The sequence below is a fragment of the Indicator indicator genome, chromosome 5, assembly GCF_027791375.1.
Source record: "Indicator indicator isolate 239-I01 chromosome 5, UM_Iind_1.1, whole genome shotgun sequence".
Classification (NCBI taxonomy): Eukaryota; Metazoa; Chordata; class Aves; order Piciformes; family Indicatoridae; genus Indicator; species Indicator indicator.
In genome coordinates, this window is record NC_072014.1 from 32,827,194 (window position 1) to 32,850,629 (window position 23,436).

At 40.6% G+C, this 23,436-nt stretch overlaps 1 protein-coding gene across 1 annotated transcript; it reads right to left on the bottom strand.

Annotated features, from left to right (window-relative positions):
• Positions 1-514: 514 nt before the first annotated feature.
• On the bottom strand, positions 515-23,192 carry CFAP221 (cilia and flagella associated protein 221). The gene is made up of 24 exons (XM_054381256.1): positions 23,057-23,192; positions 22,619-22,719; positions 21,556-21,642; positions 21,355-21,450; positions 20,799-20,896; positions 18,374-18,477; positions 16,108-16,267; positions 15,504-15,624; positions 15,307-15,418; positions 14,979-15,086; positions 14,325-14,413; positions 13,085-13,174; positions 12,160-12,255; positions 10,631-10,721; positions 8,691-8,818; positions 7,874-7,954; positions 5,930-6,037; positions 5,668-5,802; positions 4,110-4,268; positions 3,590-3,684; positions 3,108-3,197; positions 2,832-2,921; positions 1,243-1,290; positions 515-641 (listed from the first exon to the last, which is right to left on the bottom strand). Exons 1-24 carry the CDS (start codon positions 23,190-23,192, stop codon positions 515-517), a joined length of 2,550 nt encoding a protein of 849 aa, XP_054237231.1.
• Between the last annotated feature and the right edge of the window lie 244 nt (positions 23,193-23,436).

Sequence of the window (23,436 nt, forward strand, 5' to 3'; positions counted from 1 at the left end):
AGAGAGCTGTACATTGAATTAAACCCCTAAGCAGCTAATGAAATCTGCTTGGATGTTACCTTAGTGGACAGTGACTGTGTTCAAATCTTCCCTTTCATTACAAATCTCCAGTGTACGATTTACAGTCAAGTCTGAGACTTAGTGACTTACCTGGAAAAATCCCAGGGCAGGTCATAACTAAAAAACCAAAATCAGAAAAAATTTGGTCATGAGAACTTTTCACATTTTATTTGCAAACAGTGGGCTGTAGATGAATTACCAAACTATTTACATGGTGGTACTATGGGTTTATGTTCCTTCACACCAGGACAAAGTGAGCTGAGGATTCTCATTGGAGCAACTACTGGGTTGGGGTAATGGTCAGAGTGAGAGTCTAGACAGACCTGGCATCAGTGGTGGTTCTCTTTGCACAAGAAGTTGCTGACCTCACCAAACATAAGTACATGTAGCTGGGCCATGGGAGGCCTCACGCATTAACAGGAACATCAGTGCACAGACCATGGATTTTGTAAAACTACTCTAATCCCAGAATAAGGGTTTTATTAAATGCTTTCAGCTTCATTTTCTCCATGTGTTTTTGAACATTCTCTCTGAGCTCCTCCTGTGGTTGAAAGTGTCCATCTTGACCGTTGTGCAGGTCTCTGCAAGAAGTTTAAGAAGTCATTTGTATTTATAACAGCCAGGAGATCTACTTAGGAATGCTGACAAAAACAAAGACGACACAAAATTTCTCTTTTCCTATTATAAGGAACACTGAGGCTGTTCCAGTACTTATGCACATCTGGAAAATGAGAGAAACTATGAAAAGAACATTGACTCTTGGCTTGGCCAGTTAGGAAAGCTAACCATCTAGGTAAACACTAGACTGAATTTTAGATGTTATCTTTGAAGGAGCATATGATGGAATGGTCAGAACAAGAGCAACCACAGGAAAAAGAGATTTGCCTTCAGGATAAAACGCTGGAAACTACTGTAGAAGAGCAATGTGTGCTCTGTCATCTAGTGAAACACTCCCCCATCCATAACAACGAAGAACCATCCAGCAACAAAAGAAAGGATTGGGACTTCACTGGTGGCTAATACATTTTTGTTTCCCTTTTCACAAAGCCAGACAAACAGAGAAGCTTTCAACAAGTAAATATCAATATCCAGAGGTATTTAACACAGAAAAATATTTTCATTTTTGAAGAAAACGTCCAAACCTTCGGAAAGAAAGAACCTTATGGTTATAAAACTACTTACCCAGGAAAAGCACCATCCAGCACTGTGTCACTGTGGAGAAAAAGGACACTCTTTAGTTACACAAGCTATCCCAAACCATCATAGAATCAGATTTGTTTTGGTTGGAAAACACCTCTAAGATCATAAAGTCCAACCATCAGCCTGAGACCACCGTGGCAATTTCCCCTCGTCCTATCACCACCGGCTTTCTTGTAGGCCCCTCCAAGGCCACTGGTCATTCCAAAACACACTGCCACTTCACTGTGGTGTGATTCCACTGGAGCAAAGCCCCAGTGCTACACCTGGATGGTGCAGACAGCCCTTTCCAGTAGCTATCATTCTACAGGATGGTTACACCAGCCCTTGGAGGCCACCCAAGCACCATGTGGGTACCACAGCAGCCATGCAATAATGGCTGGGTGCAGCAGCACACACATTAAGCAGCAGGATGGTGTCTCAGCGCCTTCAAAATATTCTTCCATAACCATTGCTTCACATTTAAACTATGAATATGACAAGAAAAGTGACACAAAACTCAAAAAGCAGCACTGAGTCAGACAAACTTGTGTTTTCAACTCAAATTATTTTCAGTCAATGCTGTAATGATCACAATATGGCAACTGGTGTTTTATCAGAGAGCTCATAATATGCAGCACTACCTCAAAGTTTAATGGCTGACAGTTGCACAGAATTTGAATGACTATCATTTCCCTCTAAAATTAAAGAAAAAGGAATATCCTAATTTCTTAATGGCTCTGAAAGCTTCAGGTCATTATGTAGTTCCTGAAGTTTAATCACCCTACCCTAGCCATATGCTCATTTGCATCCCTCCTGCAGCATCACATACCCCCCAGTTTCATGAAGGGCATCCACTTCTGCTTTCAGCCCTACAGCTCGGCAGTTCTGAAGTGCTGCTCCAAAGCCATGGTGGTAACTATCAACCACATCCAAGACCCATTTGACCCTCAACTTTCCTTCAGGTTCCCCCTCAAGGTTTCTCTACTGAGCTGCAAATTCAGGACATTGGCCTGACAAGACTGGAGGCAAAAGGTGGAATTTGTCCCTTACAGGGGCCACTTTACATTTTAGGGAGCAGGTAATTCTGAGTTTATTAATGCAAGCTACTTTACATGCTATGCCTTATGCCTAAAACCTGTGTGCTGGTCAAGTGGGAAGCATGGGCAGCAGAGCAAATGTGACCTACTCCTAGGAAAAGCCCAAGAAAAAAGCACCATGTCAGGGGAAAATTCTAAGGGTTCATTCCTCTGCCAGCATTAATACCTAACCAGAAGGACTACTGAAAAGGAAATGCCACTGGTTCAAGAATATTGAATATCTCTGTAAAGGCAAGAAAGCTGCCTCAAGTGTTAGATCATGTTGATAAAACCGAATTCAGAGTCATCCAGGCCAGTGTGTCACATTCTCAAGTCCAATCTGGAGATTGCATTTACAGTGCAACTTTGCTCACAGTACCAGATCTGCATCCCACTCGTGAAGTAGCCCCTAAAACATCTCTGTATGGCTTTCTAAGTATCCCCTTCTGGCAGGAAGGGGGTTTTTGTCTTCAGATTCTTTCCAATTCCTCTGCCATAACTTCAAATTGTGCCTACCTTTCTTCTTTTGCCTGCCCAATTTGAGGAAATTCAGCTCTCACCATCTCTGGAGCAAGAATCATTTTGAATTCATCTTCATTTTCCTCACTGAAAATTAGTAAAATGAAGAACAACAAGGATTTGTTATACAAAAACAACAACAACAAAGTATGTTTTATGCAAGAGGAACTTTGTGCTTTTGTCTTCAAGGATCTCTCAGAACAAGTTTAGACATGTCCATACAAGTGGTTAAGACATAATCACACTGAATACAAAATAGGAGGAGAAACTTACTGGTCAATTACATCCTCCCTGTCTCTCTCAGGCAAGTCATACAGCACAGGTGGTACAGCTCTTGGAAGCATATCTGAACTGTAAGGATCCCTGTGATGGAAATGGTATTAATTTAAGAAGAACAGAGAGTAACTGCACTCAGTGCTTGTATTTTGAAGCTTCATAGTAGTTGTAGTTGCAATGAAAGTGAGTACACAGAAACTGCTGTGATATGAGGGAACGCGAGCCTGAGAGATGTTGGCTACTACTGGTTGCAGCTGCCTGTATGGTACAGGTTTTACCATTCACACTTCTGCAGGGCAGGGTCTTCTGGCACTGGATTCAAAAAGCATCCAGGTGAAATGTTATTGAAAGTTCAGACTGGAATTAGTTCCACCTGTAGGCTCACTTTTATCTTTGGAACTAGCTACTGGGCAATGCCATTGCAGACAGCAAGAAACTGGTGCAGGGTGGATACACTATATACTGAAATTCTCTCTTACCTAGATGTTGTACTTGGCAATGTGGGAGTGTTAGAAAAAGTGGAATACACCACAGGCAAGAATCTCCTCCATTCCATTACTCCACAAATCACTTCCTGAAATGACATGTGCTACAGCAGTCAGACCTCTAACACATAATGCACATAATGCAGTGGGAAAAGGGGATTGCAGAAGAGATCATCTGACTTCTTGGCTGAGATATGAATCAGGGGAGCTGAAGTTCTCTATATTTAAAAGATGCTTCCTCCACTGCAAGGTTATGAAAAACCCAAGGGACAGTGAAAAGAACAGCAGAGAAATACTCAAGGATAACTAAGAGACATGGATAAAGCCTAACAAGAACAAGATACTCTGACCCATGGTACTGATTATTTAGGTGTATGCACAATTTCTATTTGAAATTTTGTTCTATCTAGGAGGACTCTTTATCTTCCTTTTTGATTCCTTGGACCAAATTCTCAGCAAGAACAGACCAGGTACTTATATAAAGTACTTCTATAATAAATCCAAAAGGCCATACCTGATGATGCAGAAATTTCTTTTGTGTGACTGGAATACTGGATCCTTTGGGACATTCCTTGGTAAAGGCATATTTTGGATGAGGACAAAGATGATATTCAATATCTGTTTCAGAGTAGGCCAAAGGAGGTAAAACTGAAACTAATCTTGGAGTGGGGTTCTAAAAATAATAGATTATAAAAAAAAAAAAAAAAAAAAAAAAACACAAACAACATCCTGAGCATCATACATTGCTAAATTCATGAAAACTCAGTTCCTGCACTTAATGTAATCTCCTTACATTGACACCTTTATCTCATTGTGACTGTTCTTGTTTGGTGTGATCCTTCATTTCCTGTTTATTGCAGTTGTCATAAACCCATAATGTGTCTGGCTTATTTATGCTCTCTGCTGTCTAAAATACAGAAATTTAGGCATTGTTTCCAAGTTTGGAAGAAAAAACTATTGCCTGATTACTCCCAAATCCATGGCTGATTCTCTGAGCAGTTCAGAATCCAAGAATGGGAACTGGCCTCACTGTGATGGAAGCTAGTGAGCATTTTGCCATCTATTTCACTGCACAAGGACCTGCTTCTGAATAAAGTCTAATGTTGGGTTAGTGTGGGATCAGCCTGGCTCTTACACTGACAAGACAGAGGCTCTCACCAGTAAATACACTGTAGCCCTGGCCACACACAGTGAGGACAAGGCTATACCATATACGTTATGCCAAGATCACCAGACTAGCATACTGGGCTCTGGGCCATTGCATCTAAAGTAATGCTGAAAGACAGAGCCACCCAAGTCAGGCACACTGCCATGCTGGCTTGAAGATGCTGCCTGTACTTTACATGGCACTTCACTGAGCTATGCAGCTGTCTCTGCCTGCTCAGAGACACCTCAGGGACCTCCAGGCTGTGCTTCACTGTGTGGGATATACCTTCTGTAGCTGGTGCCAAGTAGCACTACCTACATTACAGTTAAATCAGATAAAATCCTCCCACGTACATGGTTGTAATTTTTTGAATCTCTGTGCCTAATAATTTGGAAATGTGGTTTTGGGATGCTAAGAGAACTACTTGAAACTCTAAGGCAGTGGGATGCAACGTGAACAAAGAGTTTGACTTCACTTAGCAGAGTGGAAAAGATGGCACCAGTTCTATTTACCTGGGCAAGAACATGAGGCTATAGGACTGAGATGCCAAGATCTTGGCTTTTCTTTTAGCGTCCAAATGGGAAACAAATAGAGAAGAAAGGAAGGGCCCATGGTGTTCCAGGGAATCCTGGGATCAGTGAGTGTTTGTCAAGTTCTCTGCCATCACTGTCAACTTTGCCTTACCATTCCTCTCCTAAACTGAGTAAGTTCTACCTTGAAATGAAATGGTGTTCATCTCAGTGGGGTAAGCTCTGTGACTCCTATCTACCAGGGCTTGCATCTTGAAGGATTACTCTTACTCTGGTTAGTTTTATATACCAATCTGAGTAAGAGAATGGCCCACCAATTTCACATAAGGCTTCTGAGGAAACAGACCATTTCTACTCCTTTCTTAGGTTCTTTGTGGAAGTCAGTTTATACTCACAAAAACGCAATGTGGGTTGCTCTCTGTAGGGCAGACTAAAGCTCGGGGAGGAACCAGTTTTAAAAGGCTGATACCCCTTTCTGCTGCTTCTTCTGGGGATGGTTCGTGAGAAGCAGCTACTTGAATCAACTCATCCTTGAAAAACACAGACATCAAAGGTTTTCACAGTGTAGTAAGCCTTTTGGTAGAAAAAGTTCATCAAAATTGTAGAAATGTAGGGTTGGGAGTGACTTCGCAAAGTTGGCATGTGGGATAACATTACCTGGGCTCCCTGCCTCAGTGGTCGGTTAAGTTTTAGAGGCTTGTAACTTGTGGCTGCATAGTGTGTACAAACTGGCTGGTAATTCATAATTCTGAAATGCTGAGGAACCTAAGTGCAAAGAAAAAAAGACATGATGCAGGAGATGATCACAGGATGTCAGAGGTTGGAAGGGCCCCAAAGAGATCATCGAGTCCGATCCCCCTGCCAGAGCAGGACCATACAATCTAGCTCAGGTCACAGAGGAATGCATCCACATGGGCCTTGAAAATCTCCAGAGAAGGAGACTCCACAACTTCTCTGGGGAGCCTTTTTCAGTGGTCTGTGACCCTTACAGTAAAGAAGTTCCCCCTTGGGTTGAGGTGAAACCTCCTGTGCTGCAGCTTACATCCATCGCTCCTTGTCCTATCCCAGGGAGCAAGTGAGAAGAGTCCCCTCCCTCCTGACACCCAGCTCTCAGATATTTATAAACATTTATTAAATCCCCTCTAAGTCTTCTCTTTTCTAGACTAAAAAGCCCCAGGTCCCTCAGCCTCTCCTCATAAGGCACGTGCTCCACTCCCTTAATCGTAGCCCTCCACAGGACCCTCTGATGACAAGAATCATTTTTGATTAATTCATGAAGTGAATGGAATATCCCAGTTTTATCATGGACATATCTCTGGTAAAAAGATTCCTGAATCATTATTCTGGAACATGGTATAGCACCAAAACTTTCACCAGGACAAGCTGACCAAGTGTATAGAGGAGTATTTCCATTCCTGCTTTTCTATGAAGGATCATGGATTTAACAGTTTCTTATCAAATATACTGAAATATACTAAACTTAATGGGGTGCAGCAAAGCTGTTTTAAGTAACATGTATAGCACTGATAGATGAACTAATGTGTAATAAGGGGAAAAGAATCACAGAATCACACACAGAACATTCAGGTTGGACAAGAACCTTGGGATCACCAAGCCCAACCGATAACCCTATTCCACAAAGTTCAGCCCCAAACGCATCCTGAAGCTACAAGAAAGCTTCTAGACTTGTTACACTACCTGAAAACAAAGGGAAGTAGACACTGAGCCAACATATGCATTGGCTTAAACCTGAAGAAATATTTTTACTTCGATGGGGTTCAGAATTTGATCTTTTGCTATTCAAAAATTGGAAAGAAAAGGGTTTAGAAGTTGGGAGAAAAAAAAAGATTCCTGTACTCACCAAGGTTGAAAAAACATTATATATTGCAAGAAGGAGATGTTTGCATTTCTTACGCAGGAATGAAGGAACCAAGCATGCAAAACTGGATGCCAAATAAACAAAATACTTTACCTTCTAAGGCTTCTGTTACTTTCTAAAAGGAAGGACACTTTTATAATATCACTTTTATAAAACTCTAAGATAAAGGAAAACCTGTGTGGCATGCAGAGAGGTTTTGTTTGATAGTAATTTCAGCTGAGGCGATTCATCTCTCTGTCTGGAGAGAGGGGACTATTGCTGACCTCTTCTCCTTAGTACCAGGTGATAGGATGAGAGGAAATGGCCTGAAACTGTGCCAGGGGAAGTTTAGATTGGATATTAGGAGAAAAAAAATTCCTGAAAGAGTAGTGAGACTTTGGAATAGGTTGGCCAGGGAGGTGGTGGAGTCACTGTCCCTGAAGGTGTTCAAGCAACGTGTGGACATGGCACTTTAGAACATGGTTTAGTGGGCATGGTGGTGTTAGGTTGATAGTTGGACCTGATGATCTTAGAGATCTTTTCCAACCAAAACAATTCTATGATCCAAACCAGTTCTATGATCCTAAAAGCTTGTTACTTATGGAAACCAGTCATACAGCCATATTAAGGCAACATTTCTATTGGGCTGAACCCTGGGGCCACTAAATCAGACAGGAACCACATCTAACAGGACCGGGGGAAGAGAGAAACATGATAGAGGTGAGGGACCCATACTGACTCACCTTTAAGTCATAAAAAGGAAGAATGTGTCCAATTTTCACATCTACAGGTTCAATAGGAACTGGGCCAAGAGCATCAGGTGCCTGAAAGTACACGTTATTTAAAACTCAGTAATATGGCAGGAGTTTTGTTTTGCACTGGCAGCAATCCATCACCACAGCTACTTGAAAACATATGGAAATCATTATGTAAAGATTTCTTTTGATATTTCTCCTGCCCCTTCTTGGAGTTTGGCATTTCAGTTACTTTTCATTTTATCTGCACAATCATAGAATCATAGAATCAGTCAGGGTTGGAAGGGACCACAAGGATCATCCAGTTCCAACCCCCCTGCCATGGGCAGGGACACCTCACACTAGATCAGACTGGCCAGAGCCTCATCCAGCCTGGCCTTAAACACCTCCAGGGATGGGGCCTCAGCCACCTCCCTGGACAACCCATTCCAGGGTCTCACCACTCTCATGGTGAAGAACTTCTTCTTCACTTCCAGCCTGAATCTCCCCACTTCCAGCTTTATTCCATTCCCCCTAGTCCTATCACTACCTGATAGCCTAAAAAGTCCCAATCACTGATCTTAACTCGTCCTTAACATGTTACTCAGAATTTTAGAACGCAACTAAAGGAACTGAATTTTTTCCTTTTTTTTTTTTTTTATTAGCAGCCCCATTAGCAAGTCTGAAGCCCTGAATTAATTTGTTGGAATACTAGAACACTAGTCACATTGTGAAATTTTAATAAAGACAGTAGCAAGCCTGGGGCCAATGTCTTCAACAAAATTCTATCTTGACTATTTGCCACCATTTTAGTTACTATACCTACCAACTCACGGTGAAATTCCTGGGAACTGTGAAAAGGGAATTCAAAGGGCAATATACGATCTTCAGAGATGCTGGAAGTGAAGCCCTGATACTCTTCACTCTTCTCTGGTTTGCTGAAACTCTTGCCTTCTGTCATGAATGGAAAGCAAATATTAAGATTTCGTAATAATTTTAATATAGACTTTGAAAAATAGACACGAGCCACAAAATACATTAATATCTTCCTAAGACAGGATGTACCCAGTGATTTTAATTAAAAAAAAAAAGGTAGTATTTCCCAAAGGCATTAAATGCCACATCTACAAGATACCAGGCACAATACCTTGACTAGAAGACAGATCTAATTTCCCCTTTTCTAAAAGGGGGATTACAACCCACTCATTCCAGCGTGGCCCTCTATCTCATTTCTCTCAAAGAGGCAGAGCCAAGTTAGAAGGCCTCTCTTACACTGTAAATGCCATTTTGCTTTCTACCTGAAGCACCTCTGCAACTCCTGTATCCTGGGAATTAAAAGTGCCTATTTGCAGAAGCAGAAAAAGTCCTGATATGGAGAGGTGTTTCATCAGTTGCCAAATTGTGTGTGTAGAAAGGAGCAGGAATTAAGAGACACAAATTCACTTCTGTTCCCAGTATGCTCAGCTGTGACTCCCATAGAAGGTCATTTTCCTACTATGACTGTTAAAGAAGCAACTTTTCCAAGTCAACCTTTTCACTTCACAGTAACGAAAAGGAATCACTTGAAAGGATTTGTATGAGAAAACTACAAGAAGGAAAACTAAACCCAGCACTGGCTGCCTAGCCATATATCTCACAGTTCCTACTGTCTCATTTCACTGAGTTGAGGTATCTGGCCTTCAGCACATTCATGTGTCTTTCCCTCTTCCATCCCCCATGCGAGAAGCTCTTCTTATCCTGTGTCACAGAATTACAGAATGGTAGGGGTTGGAAGTGACCTCTGAAGATCATCAAGTCCAACACCCCTGCCAGAACAGGACCACCTAAAGCAGATCACATAGGAACACATCTATGCAGGCCTTGAAAGTCTCCAGAGATGGAGACTCCACCATCTCTCTGGGCAGCCTTGTTCAGTGCTCTACCACCCTCAAAGTAAAAAAGCTCCTCCTCATGTTTCCTATGTTCAAGTTCCTTTCCCTTACCTTTTGTCCTGCCACTGGGGATCACTGAGAAGAGTCTGGCCACATCTTCCTGACACCCACACCTCAGATATTTGTAAACATTAATAACCCTTCTGCAGCTTGCTGTGGGAGTGCTGATGGGAACAGTTCCTGCTCCATGGTTCGGATGGGGGTGGGCAGGAGAGGAGAGAGCTATGGGAAAGCCTTGTAAGCTTTCCTCACCTGGATGATCCAAGACACTGCAGGACATCACAACCCAGGGCCCTGCTCCTGCCTGACCCTGTTGTGCTGCTGTGGGCAGCCCAGCCAAGCCCTGCCAGGACTGGTCCAGCCTGTGGCACTGCCACGCTCCAGCAACTTCCTCACCCTCCTCTGGTCCCAGGCTGCCGGCACCGCCAGTGAGCATCTTCACCACTTCAAATGGCAGCTGAAGGGAACCCTTCCCCGGGTCGCCCTTTGACTCTAACTTCTTGGGCTCCACTTGATGTTTTACAACGAGCATGGTAAAACACTGGTATAGGCTGCCCAGAGAGGTGGTAGATGCCCATCCCCAGAAATATTCAAAGTCAGGCTGGATGCGGCTCTGAGCAACCTCAGCTAGTTAAATATGTCCCTGCTCACTGCAGAGGGGTTAGACTAGACGACCAGCTGAAACTATTCTACATTTCTATCTTGCCATGCTATTTTGCTGGAAGACTCCTTTGTTAAGGACTCTGTCTTTATGTTTATACAGCTGACACACTGCAGTACAATCTGCTTTATCATAAATTCATGGCCAACACCAACTTGTTCTCGTACTCCTTACCAGATGCACAGCCTTCCTCCAAACCTCTGGCTTCTCTGGTTAGCCCACGGAACAGAAGCAGTAAATGATTTAGCCGAATTTGACTCACAACCTGACAGAATGATTTAAAAGTTTAATATTGAAGTTGAACACTCTAAAATTTCCAGCCTTAGAAGCGTACAGACACTACAACTGTACTTGTCCTACAAAGCTCACTTAACATCTCTGTTTCAGAATTTTTACTACAGTTTTCTGTTCAGAAGGGAGAAAAAGGGGAAGAAGAGAAGTAGAAAGGATCTCCACAGTGACATTACCTAACAAAAACAGTTCAAACCTTACAGCTTAATTAGACTTTGTTGGCTACATCCTAATACTTCAGCTGCGTCTATTGGCATATACAGATTTATCAATGGGGAAATAGTTAGCTCATTGGGGCCATACAAACACTTGTGGCTCTGTGAATGAGAATAGGTAGTAACCTGCACTGTGCATTTGCCCAGTGCCATATAGCAGAGGACAACAATGAAGAGTTCTAGGTTTTAATAGTTGAAGAGGCCATTTAGCCACCTTCTTATTTGTAATACAGAAAAGATCATTTCACTTTAGGATCCCCATATTGAGCCTAATATTGTAAATAGATTGGAGAAGAATATCCAAACTGGATACTAGAGAGCAGGAAATTTCCATATTGCTTGCCACATTTAGATTGCATAGGAAAAGAGCAGTGAAGATGCAAGATAATATTTAAAGCAAATGAGATAAGTGATTTTATTGATTAGCTTCCAGGTTGGAAAGGATCTTAGAAGGCCTTAATCCAACCTCCTGCTCCAAACAAGGTCATCAATGAGATCAAATCAGGTTCTTTAGGTCTTTATCCAGTTTGGTCTCAAAAACATCCAAGGATGTAAACTGTACAACATCTCTGAGCAACCTGCTCCAATGATTGACTGCCACTGTGGTGGAAAAAGCTTTCCTTACACAGGGTAAATACCTCTCCTGAATATATGCCCGTTGTTTCCCATGCTCCCATCATACACCATTGCAAAGATTCTGGCTATATCATCAGTAACCTCATCAGAGGTGTTGGAAGGTGCAAAACTCCCTCCACATTCCCTCTCCAGCCAGGCTAAGCGTCTCCTCACATAGTGAATGCTCCAGATCCTGACCATTTTGGTGGCTCTACAGTGAATTCACTGCAACTTACTGATGTCTTTCTTGTACTGGGGACTCCAAACTGCACACAATATTCTGTATGCATTTTGAAATCTTTTTTTTTTGTGCAAAAGTATTTTTAACTTTAAAAACATTTATGTCCATCTGCATTTGTTTAGGATTGATTGCAATACTGAACACCAGAAGAAGCACTGAATGCAGCATCAGCTGAATGCAAAACTTACTCCAGATCCTGATTTTCTGGTGAAGTAGGGACATCATTTATCAAACTAGCAAATGCCTGGCTAGTTGTGAAGACTCCTTACACGTTGATTTACGTGTACTTCTGTGCTGTTTCCAAGGTGTCAAGCCATCACATGCATTCTGGTTCACATTACCTTGTATGCTGCTTGTTGGAATTTCCTCAACATTCTGTTTCTGTTGTCCCAAGGGTCATTACGAAGCAAGTCGAATGTGGGATGAACACTTGGATGCTGTAAGGTTTTTTTTTTAAATAAAACAGAAAAGAAACAGGACAACCCTGTAGACATGGCACTTCAGGACATGGTTTAATGGCCATGGTGGTGTTAGGTAGGTCAGTGGTTGTACTTAATGATCTTAGAAGTCTTCCCCAACTCAAACAAGTCTATGATTTTAAGGGAGAAATTTCCTCCAGCCCAAGGCACTCCTTGGCCTGAATCCATATGTGTTATTTCTAAACACTGAAATTGAGTCACATGAAAACACTTGCAGCATTGGCATTTAACCAGAAGCCTTCACTGCAGGACTTAATGGAGGTAATCATCAAATACTTGCAAATGCAGCATAGGGACTGCAGAGATAATGTAGCATGGTCTGTACCCAGGATCCTTTGTGTTGCTAAGAAAGTTCCTTCGGTAGCAGGGTATCTATTGAAGAAAGCTCCCAATAGTCATAGGAAATGGATCCTAGGAAGTACCTCACACCACAGAGGAAGACAAAACAATCTAAGTACCAGAAAGGTCCCTGCTAATCTGACCTGCAGGTGAAGGTTGCAAATATTGTGATACACTTTAACATTATGCTTAGGCTACTCCTGGGAGAAATTTCAGAAACAAGCAATGTGAGTCTCAGGTTGGGCCTGCAGACTTCCACTTGCCTCTCACATTAGATCATCATCAGATGAGTTTTGCATGCAGTGCAGTGCTTGCCCTACTGTGCTTAAAGTAAAATGGGAAATCAGATATTGATAAAGAAATGGGAATATTAGGAGGAAAAGCACTCAGTGCCAAGCATCTATGGTGGTTTGTTAGATGAGCAGGTGATAATAACATATAAGCAAACCTGGTCAACGGGCCGGATAACACGTCTGAAAGAAACTTCTACTTCGTTCCTCTGAAACTCCTGTTCTATGATAGGATCTCCTCTTTGGATCTAATTTACCACCAGGAAGAACAATCACATTAGTACAAAGCATACAGCGAATTATTTTCTGCCTTAGAAGTAGGGGAACTCACGTACAATTCTGGAGGTGCTTGACAAAAAACTTCCTTTCTAGGGAGTGATTATTGCAACCCTTGAGCAAGTCAAAGAAATTAAAATAATGTATTTTTGGGTCTGAGTTTTCATCAGGTCCCTGCCCTAATGAAGCACAGTTTGTTTTGCATAGCCAGTCAGACAGAGAGGGGTTACAGAACCAACACTGTATGTTAGCATCTGAATAGATCTTCCCAGACAACAGTGTTGCAGCTTTCCCATGTTCTGCAAACATCTCTGTCTCGGTTTCCAGTGGTGCCATCTCTTTAATCTATTCATGTGTGAAACACTTTATAACTGATATCATTTCACTTTGAGGCTCTCTCAAGTGTTCAGGCATGCTGGATGGATATGTGCTTCTTTTCACTGCGCCTCTTCAATCAGAGTCCTATTCACCTATTATTTAATTTCTTGAACAAAGACCCTGGGGTTATTCTGCAGAGTGAAATTCCCTGAGGTTTTAATTAGTACAGTGGAAGACAGACCAGTTAAAGGTCTCCAGGACACTCCCAGGCTGTATAACATAAGGACCACTTAGTCAAATGATGGAGGGGTAATAAACACTCTTTGAGGCCTAATGACACTCAACATGAACCCAACTGACAGCAGGAGCAAAAATCTGCCTCTGCTTTAAAGTCACAGTGGCTGTGAAATCATTCAGAGATCTCCACAGCTGCTCTGTCCAACAGGTAAGTTGTTTCTAACAGGTAACTGTTTCTAAACAAAGTTAATATACATCTAATTCAGTGATGCAACAACCTCACAATTCAGGTCCTCTTTTTACTCACTTCCTTCTTTGTTAGTACTAAACACAATGTTTGAATTAATTCACAGTGCCTAATTCAGTGTATAAATTAAGCCTTTACCCTATCTAGAAATAATTTTACTCCCATAAACAGCTCCCTGGAAGTCAGTGGGATGTCAGAAGGTAGCACAGGTTTGCATCAATATTTGAAGACAAACTGAAGATGTAGAGCTTGATACAATTCACTAGTGCACTATTGCCTGAAAGTATAAATTTGATTTTAAGTGTACAGAAAAGACAAACCTTGTATTGCTCTTCTTCCCTCTGTCGGTTTTCAATAATCTCTTTTTTAAATTCCACAGAGATTGGATCTCTGCCTTTACGAGCTTGCCTGCATTGACAGTGGAGGCAAGAAAAATGCTTTACTTAATGCAGCCTTTGATTTATTTAAAGGCTAACAGACTTATTCTCCTCTTCCCAAGGTATCTGGGGGTCCATAACATTCAGCATAAGAGCAGATCTGTGAATTGCAAATGAAACCTTGGTTTGCTTACACACGTGTTTTGCTTTACACCATTTGATGTGCGTGTGCAATTCTGCACTCCATTACAGATTTTAGCCTTGTTTTATTGATAACTCTCACAAAAGCTTCATTTGCCCTTAAGGGCACAGGATGAGATGCCTGAGAACAAGGTCAGGTGAACAAGGTTTTCAGGAAGGTTTCTTTCTGAAGGCAACTACAACATAATCAAAGACCTCCCTGGGTACTAGTGTGGATTACTACTGGGACTGCTCTTAGGTGAAAAACATGACAGTAAACCAACAATAGCTGAAAAACAAACCCACCAGGACATGAAACAGCAGTATTATGTGCTACTGGTTATTGCATACATCGTTCACAGAAGCTAACTTAGTTCAAGAAAGCCCTGCTACTGTTAATGTGGTTAAACAACACTTACTTCAGATAATTTGCTGCTTCTTCCTGAATATTTTGTTTTATTCTTAGTTGAAATACTGCTTCCTTCATCTGTCTTGTCTTTACCCCTTCACTGCCTCGGCAAAAGGCTGCAGGAATACCAGAAAGCCATATCACACTTCAAACTAGACTGAATTTTCAATTGGGAAATCTACCCATTATGATAACTGAACTCATTAACACGTAAAGCTAGGATGAGAGTTCATACAGAAACTACAATCGCAGCACCTCAGAAATTCTGAAGGCGAGTTTCTCATCAGAAACCTACAAACAGTGCTAAGACCAAGTTTATGATGTGTAATTGCATACCTTCTTTCAAGTTCTTAATCTTCAGTTTGCCTGGGTCCTGATTCAAAACAGTAGCTACGGCATATGGATTCGACAAGTCTGTAAGGAATCTGAAGTTCTGGTATTGAATTTCCTAAGAGATATAAATTAATAGAAAGAAAGAAGTAAGAAAGACTTTTCATCCCAGGGAAGTGCTTGTGATTATTATCTCTGCACACCTTTACTCTCTGAATAGGTGCTGATCGCAATTGGTTGAGTTGTTCTCTTCTCCACACCATGGATTTCCCTGCAGATGCAGGTTTTTTCTCTGGACTTCGTTGTTTGTCAAATTGTTCTTTTCTAGGTGTCAGAAGGACAGACATGGTTCTTAGAAATACTCTGGTAAATGGCATATAAGTCTAGTCCACACATTTACATCCCCTGGAAATTTCGCTCCCAACTTACAAATGGAACCAAACTTTCTAATCTTTGAAGTTCACAAGAAAAATCAAGTACAGCCTAAAAGACCTTAGTGCTCCAAAGCTCCTGTATCTTGCAATGCTTTAGTAGTAACATTGAGCATGCATCACCGAAGTTGAGGATGCTCAACACTTCCTTAAGGATATGTAGCTTCTTGGTTTTTTTTTATTTTGGTACAGTTTAATTTCATACAGATTAAAAAGAGATGCTGCATGTATTAGTAGCTGCATTACACTAGTGCATTTTAAATTTTCATAGATACAAATGCCTAAAATTATCACAGCAAAATGGTACAAAATCCTATTACATTGATATTTTTTAGCATTGGGTAAAAATACTCAGTGACCAGTCAGTCACACATACATTAGACCCAGACGTGGTGTTGATGTTCCTGTGAATACACATATATAGGGTTTTGAGTGAAACTGTGCAATCCGTAACTGCATTGTCATTTGTGCTGTTCCATACTCAAGTGGGGAATATTTCACAGTCACTTTCATTTTCCCATTGCCTGGAATGATTCCTGAGATCAGAAGAGAAAAACAGTAAGAATCCATCTAACATGAGCCCACTTAACTATGCTGTGATTGAGTTTAGATTACATTTTTTAAAACAATATTAATGCTTGCATGAATGGCAGTAGGCCTGAAAAATATGTCAGGTCTCAAGGAGTCTTTCAAGAACTCTACATTGCCAGGTGATTGGAGATATTTTGCAAGATCAGAGTGATTTGACAATAAGACCACAGTATTTCCTACTGCTGTGAAAATGATTGCCTGCTTGTGTGGAGAAATTCTTCACAGAATCATTTACATCTGCCATTCTGAAGTCTCTGGCACTTCCTGCTTTCATGAGCAAATCATTTAAATATATTCCTCTGTGCTCACCCAAGTTGTGGAAATCATCTGGATATGATGGTTGGTCTCTGCTTGGTCTCAACCTGTCTCTGCTTGGTTTTATTGCCTTATTACCTTTTCCAGTATTTTATCAACCACTTCAACCACCTATCATATCACTAAACATTCAGTGAAAACCCAGGACAAAGGCCCTGATGCTCCTCATCACTTCTGCAAGACATAGTTTATTCAGCTCATGAGAAATATTAATTTCTCATCTCTCTAAAGTAACCATTAGCTGGTTTTCTGCATCCTGTAGTTTTAAGCACTAGTTCATTTCGTTATTTTGTGGCATTTTTGGGGGTGTGTGTCATTTGTTAGAGTATTTCATCATTACTAAGCTCAGAGCACAATAGCTTGAGTAGGAGCTGAAACCTACTGCTTTTCAGACAGCCTTCAGCATCTCAGAGTTTCTAGCTACCAAAGTTTTTGACTTAAGTTTTACTGGGTTGATGATTTTTTCTGGGATACTTTTGTTCCCCTTTCTTCCAAGAACTAAGCCACCTTAGAAAATGTGAATTAGTTCCAGCCACTTTGTCTATGACCATACAAAACCTGAAAAACTTCTTGATGAATTTTACAATTTCTCCCCAGTTTTACACAATGTATTAGTTTCTTTTCTCCCTTGATATATCAAAACATCCTTAAGCACAAAGTAAGAAAGAATATTATCCTGAAAGATATATTCTGAAATATTCTGAAAGAAAACAAGGCAGCAGCATAGTTCACCTTTGTGAACCACACATCTGATAGAAGCCAACTACCAACTCTGAACAGTGACAATCTATCTGACAAGACAGGGCCAATTCATATAATTGGATATACAGAACAACAGCAACTTTTATTGAAGTGCATAAATAATCAAAATTGTAATTCCAGTCTCACAAACAGTACTAAGGGACAGATTTATGAAGGTTTTTACTTATTTAGATCTTTATTTATTTTCATGGAATTGACCAGACTGCCTAAGTGAATTATGCAGCCAGGTCTCATTCACTTACATATTTTTGTCAAAAACACCTAGGCACTTAGATGCTTCTGCTGGAACCTGGCAAACTGAACAATGATAGCAGCTAACCTGCAAACAGTTTTATCTGCCTCAAGGTAGAGCCCTCTCCAGCATTAAGCATGAAAACAGCTGAGCATACTACAGCCAGAAGTCCCTGCCTCTTGCAAAGTCCATACAGAGAGGTCTAGACTGAATCATGCTGATCCTGCTGAACCGACAGGACAGATACAATTCTGCCAAGTTCTTCCAGACCACCAGAGAAAAATAGGTATAGGGATATGTTTGATAGAGTAGAGGTCACCTTTTACTTCCTCTGTGCCCCCAGTCAAGTTACATGATGAATACTTATTCCACAAAGACAGATATCTGTTCCTTTAACAGGGCAGGAGATAGATAGCCCTCAGAGAACAGTGCAATGAAAAGGTGAATGCTGGCCTTCCTACCTCTCTCCCTTCCAAAGGCCAAACAAGCAAAGAGAGCAGACAAAGGCCAAATGGACTGTTTAAAACATCCCATATTTTGCCATAGGTCTGTAGCTGGGCATTGACAAAAAAAAAAAAAAAATCTGCCAGCTATTTGCCATGGCTAACATTTACCAGCCTGCACTTACCTTGAAATACTGAAGCAAAGGCTTTTTCTTTACAGCACTGCATACACTGTCAGAAATAACTACACTTAATAAATACAGATTTAACATTTAGAATTTTAAATAAGTTCAGTCTACCACATGTTGGCTGGACAGTGAAGGCTCTGTGAGGCTGAATAAAATCAATGTAGAATTCAAAATCTACTGGACAGCTGCACTGCAAGTGGATAACATACTTCTTACTGAAAAGAGAGAAAGGAAGAAAGAAATCAATGGTCATTAATTACAGGCTGGAAAATGTATTGCACACAACATGCACTGAATTTGTCTGTGTTCAGAGGGATGAGTTACTTAATGTTGAAAATAGTCATTCCTTGATCCAAAATAGCAAAATCTTTCAGATCTTTCATGCAGTGAGGAAATGAGAGCTAAATCTTGATTTGAAAGCAGGATATTTTACATCTCAAGTTACTTCCTCCTACTCGTACAGAATCTCATTACAGAAAAAAAATGGTAAAATTTACATTTTAGAAGTTATTTATGTGTACCCTCGCATTCTTACAAACTGCCATATCTAGCAAGCAGACTGGAGCAACAGTAAGTACAGAATGAGAAATCAGCCTTCTCCCCTAACCCTCTTTGTGGAAGACGATGAGAAAAGACCGTGCAGCATTCAAAAGGGTTGAGAACTCCAGCACATAAGAACGACTAGGCTTGAACCACTGCAGAAATAATGATGCCATGGTCTGATTTTCATAAAAGCCCTTTTATGTCTCATGCAGGTTGTGTGAGGGGTATTAGCACACATCTTTTCAAGCTGCCTTGCTTCTGTAAGCATCTATTTTCACACATCAAATTGAAACACAAAAGCATTGGTGTAACACCATCCTTCAGCCTGCAAATCAAGAGCAATTTACCCAGGCTTATTTCTGGTTTTTGTAAACTGTCTGACTGAAATCCTACCCTGCTGATTAACAAAGAATGCATGTTATACACAGTGTTCCTTTAGAGAGCACATTTTGATATGCCTGAGGAAATAAACAATAACTATAAAGTCCTTCTTTCTCTGCCTTAATATGACCTGTTCATGAAGAAGATCTAATAGCAGACTAGGGAGGCAATTTGTTTTAAGGTGTAGCACAGCTTGTACAGTAACCAAGTGCCTTAAAACCAATACAACTATGCTGTCTGTTGCCTGATGGACTTTCCGTACCTAAAGAGAAAACTGTGTAGTAGAATATAGATCTTATCCTAGACTGGTGGAACTAAAAGGCAGTTTTTCCACTGAGCTCAGTGGGCTATGGACTAGGCCCATAGTCCCCTGGGTTCCCCTGGTACAGCATCAAGTGTGTCAGAGAGCTTTCATTTTTAAGAAAGCTTTTAACAGCCTCATGATGAAAAAAAATTAAGTTTGAAACCTTCCGTTTTCTCCTCAGGAACTCTTCCAAATTCCCTCAGGTGCATCTCTCAGTATCCCTCTTGTGTTGAAAAATTTCCCCATTACTTATTTATTTTTTTTTACCTCTATCTAATCTCTGCATTCTGAGAGCATGAAAATTATGTACATTTCAGCACTTGCTACAAAAAATGAGTAAATAAGCAGAATCACATCATGTCTAGAGGCACCCAGAAAGCCTGAAGGTGTGTTTAGTCCTGTGAGAGAAAGGTGTAACATCACTTCTCACAGTGTCACTGGAGTTAACAGATTGAGATCAGAAAAACTCATCAACAAAAGGACACAAACTTCCATGCTACAATGCTGACCTCATTTTTACTGCAGAAACTTTTAATTTCTTTGCATGTGCCTTGCCTAGTCATATTTCTGTGCTTCAGTAAAATTCCTGAGTGAGTTACAACTCACAGGCTAATCCAAAATCTAGTTGCTAAGACCTTCAGTTCCTAGAATTCACTCAAATCTTGACAAATCACCATAGCTACAATATAGTCAATACACTACAGAACTAGACCCTGATCAACAGGATCTCCATTCTTCTCTTCTCCTTCACAGTTCCTACTAATAATTGCTACCAATTATTTAGTGAGAACAGTCAGCGTTACACCTGTGCAACAGAGTAATATAAATAGTCTATGCCACTCAGAGTTCCACATCAGAAGATCCCTTTAAAAATATTTAAAGGGAATAAACAAATCTAATGACTGATCAATCTCTAGACCATTATCAGCTCATACTTTCATTTCCAGAAGGCTTAATCTTGAAAGGAAGATCCATTCACTTAGGACTTATTAATGCTAAAAAGAACAGCACTTGGAAGTGTACAAATTATGAACAGCAGCCATATTGCTTCACCATACAATGAATGGAGTCAGCACCAGTTTAGACTGACTGAAACACCAGTTCCATCTATGTACATTTAGTTTGTGCAGCATTTACTTGTGAATGTGCACTTGAAACAGTTCGTGCACAGGATTGTTTTGCAGTCCGGCTGGTAGCTGACTTCCTCAACATTTCTAAGACACTAAGTTGTACAAATAGAGGAAAATGAGATTTTTCAGATTTCATGCATGTCTCAAAACTGTGGACAAATGTCTGTCCTTAACTCACCTCTTACCAACTGAAACATCAGACAGATTTATAAATGATGGCAATTCTACATTCACAGCAGGGTAGGCATGCACAGGAATGAGTAATGTATCCTCTCCCTGTCAAAAAAAAAAAAAAAAAAAAAAGGGCAAATCTTTATTTCTTACAGTGAATGAAGAAATAAAAAGTTTCTATAAAGGCCAATAAGTGGGCATAAAACACCTTCAAGATCACTGTGTTGCACCTCAGGATATCAATATTCTTCCTGTTTTCAGTATCCACCTGGTTTTCCATACTTTCAGTAACTATTCACAGTTTTTCCAGAACTCCTCAGTGTGGCACAAAGGCTGATCTACTGGCAGACAGTAACAGAATAAGGAAGACAGTCTACCCACAAGTCTGGGATGGTTACAGAGAGAAAAAAATGCAAGTACTTAAAATGAAGTACTCCAATCCAGTCTTACTGGGAACAAACCCATGTGGCTCTAGGAGATTCACTGCACTTTTATCATTATCATGTCCTAACCATTGTTTCATTCCATTCCAACTGTAAATGTGTTTTAGAAGAAATCCTCACCTGACAGTGAATTCGGATGCAGTCATAGTAATACCGCCACTCATCAGGACAAAAGTCAACAGTAACCGCATATGAAAAGCCAGGGACAAGCTGGTGCTAGAAAATGACCCAACATAAGATCAAATGCGTGTAAAAGCTGCTCATATGACACAAAACCAATGCTGCATACAAAGAGCAGTGTGAAGACTTTCTGACACTTACTGTTTTGTTGTATTTGATCTGAAAATACTTTGTCTGGGGTGGTATTATGTGAAGGCTTATTACATCGCCAGAAATATTTATCAGCTTCTGTTGAAAAAAAGAAAACCAAAATTGTAAACCACTTTACAGTAAGTCAATTGAGAATGCCAAATGTACTTTTTGTGAGACCATCCATAGCAAAGAAGCTGTATTCAACAAGGAAGCAGTGGTTTTTACTTTAGCAGAAATAATTCACAATATGCTCTGAAGTTAAAAGAAAATTATCTAAACACTGCAGCCTGTGTTTTTATTCTTTGGAACCAAGTCACAATTCCTTACCTAGGAATAAAAGTTTTGCTAAAGCAGACTTGAATCAAGTTCAGGTCCTGTTTTGCTTATCAAAAAAATGAAATAACCTATTGAGTTTGCCTTTACAAAGGTCTAAAATAATAGAAAAGATGTAATATTCTATTGTTTTGTTTTGAATCACAAACAAAAAAAATCTTTGGATGGTGACAGTTCAGTCCATAAAGCCTCCTGCATCTTGCTTATTTTCATTACATCTGGAGGACCTAGTCTACCATAATCACCCATCCTCTGCTTCAAAGCACTTACCACATGAATACAGAAGGCACACAAAGAGAAAGCAGAGAGAAGAAAAGAAACTACCCAAACTATTCACAAGGAAAGGTAATCAAATCTATGCAGCGAGCTTCTTTCCTTAGATAAAACTGATCTTGGCAGAAGGCCAGGGATGCTTTCAAAACTTTCCCACCAGTGAACATGTTTGCAGGCACAGTGGCAGTCCAAGCACATTTTGAAAACTCTCTCCTACAGAGTTGAAGCACGAATCCTCCATTCACGACGTGCAAGTCACATGAAGCAGAGAGGTAAAAGAGAGACCATAAAGGCCAGTGATGCACGCAGCATGGTACTCATCTCTTTTGTTACCGCAGGGCCACTGATTGCAAGTGCTGCCTTTTAGAGCACTCCAGACAGCAAAATGCTTCATGACCACAAGCAGTTCACTCAGCTTTTGTTGTCCTTTCTGAAGGCCCAAGAGGATCCCTGCTCTGACACTTACCAGTGTCTGTTGGTGATGTTTTCCAACTTCATATCCGCCATAGTGTAACACAGCAGGCTCAGCCTCTATAACCTTGCTGCTTTGAAGCTCTGAAAAGATCTCTGTAGAGACAGACCATAAAATAGGTAGAAAAGAAGACCAGGTGAAACACACATGATGACTTTTACTTACATTATTTATGTTGCACTCCATGTATTATAGAGAAAAAAAAAAAGACAGCAATTATTTCTCCTGTTAAGCAGGAATTACTCTTTAAAAACGGAAAGGTAAAGCACTATCTACTACCCCTGCAGAGCCATGATCCTGTTGCCAGTTTAGCTCTTGGCATCATAGCTTCAACAACCCACCCCAAAACTTCAGGGTCAGCCAGGATCAGTACAACCATTATTGCCTAGGATTGCTCCAAGGTTAGGGAGCCATCAGAGAGCATAAACTTACTTGATTCCAGCAGGTGATTAGGAACAAGTCTTTTTTTAGGTTCCTCCACGAGGCTCTCCAGAAGGACACTGGTTAATTTCTCAGAGGATTTCTTAGAAGTTGTGATTTCTGTGGAGCCTGGCTGAACAATGTCCATGTTAAGACAGAAATGGTGTTTGGATAGTACTAAAATTCCTCAGCACCTGAGGGCAAATCAAAATAACATAATGGTCATAATATCTTCCCTTATACTGGTAGCATTTGTTGCCTAAAACTTAAAAAAAAAAATACTTAGGAGAGGGAGTTACCTGCTTTCTTACTGAAATAGGTTATTGTGTGTACCAATTACAAGGACAGAGGAAACCTTGCTCCCACCACCGTGGGCATGTTTATTTGTTCTA

Excerpts from the sequence above, each read along its gene's own strand:
- CFAP221 (XM_054381256.1), bottom strand. The coding sequence starts at position 23,192 with ATGGACATTGTTCAGCCAGGCTCCACAGAAATCACAACTTCTAAGAAA. Across the intron at positions 16,268-18,373 it reads CACTGTCCAGCCAACATGTG|GAATCATTCCAGGCAATGGG; the intron begins GTAGACTGAACT and ends TTCTGATCTCAG. Across the intron at positions 15,419-15,503 it reads CACCTATTCAGAGAGTAAAG|GAAATTCAATACCAGAACTT; the intron begins GTGTGCAGAGAT and ends TATATCTCTTAG.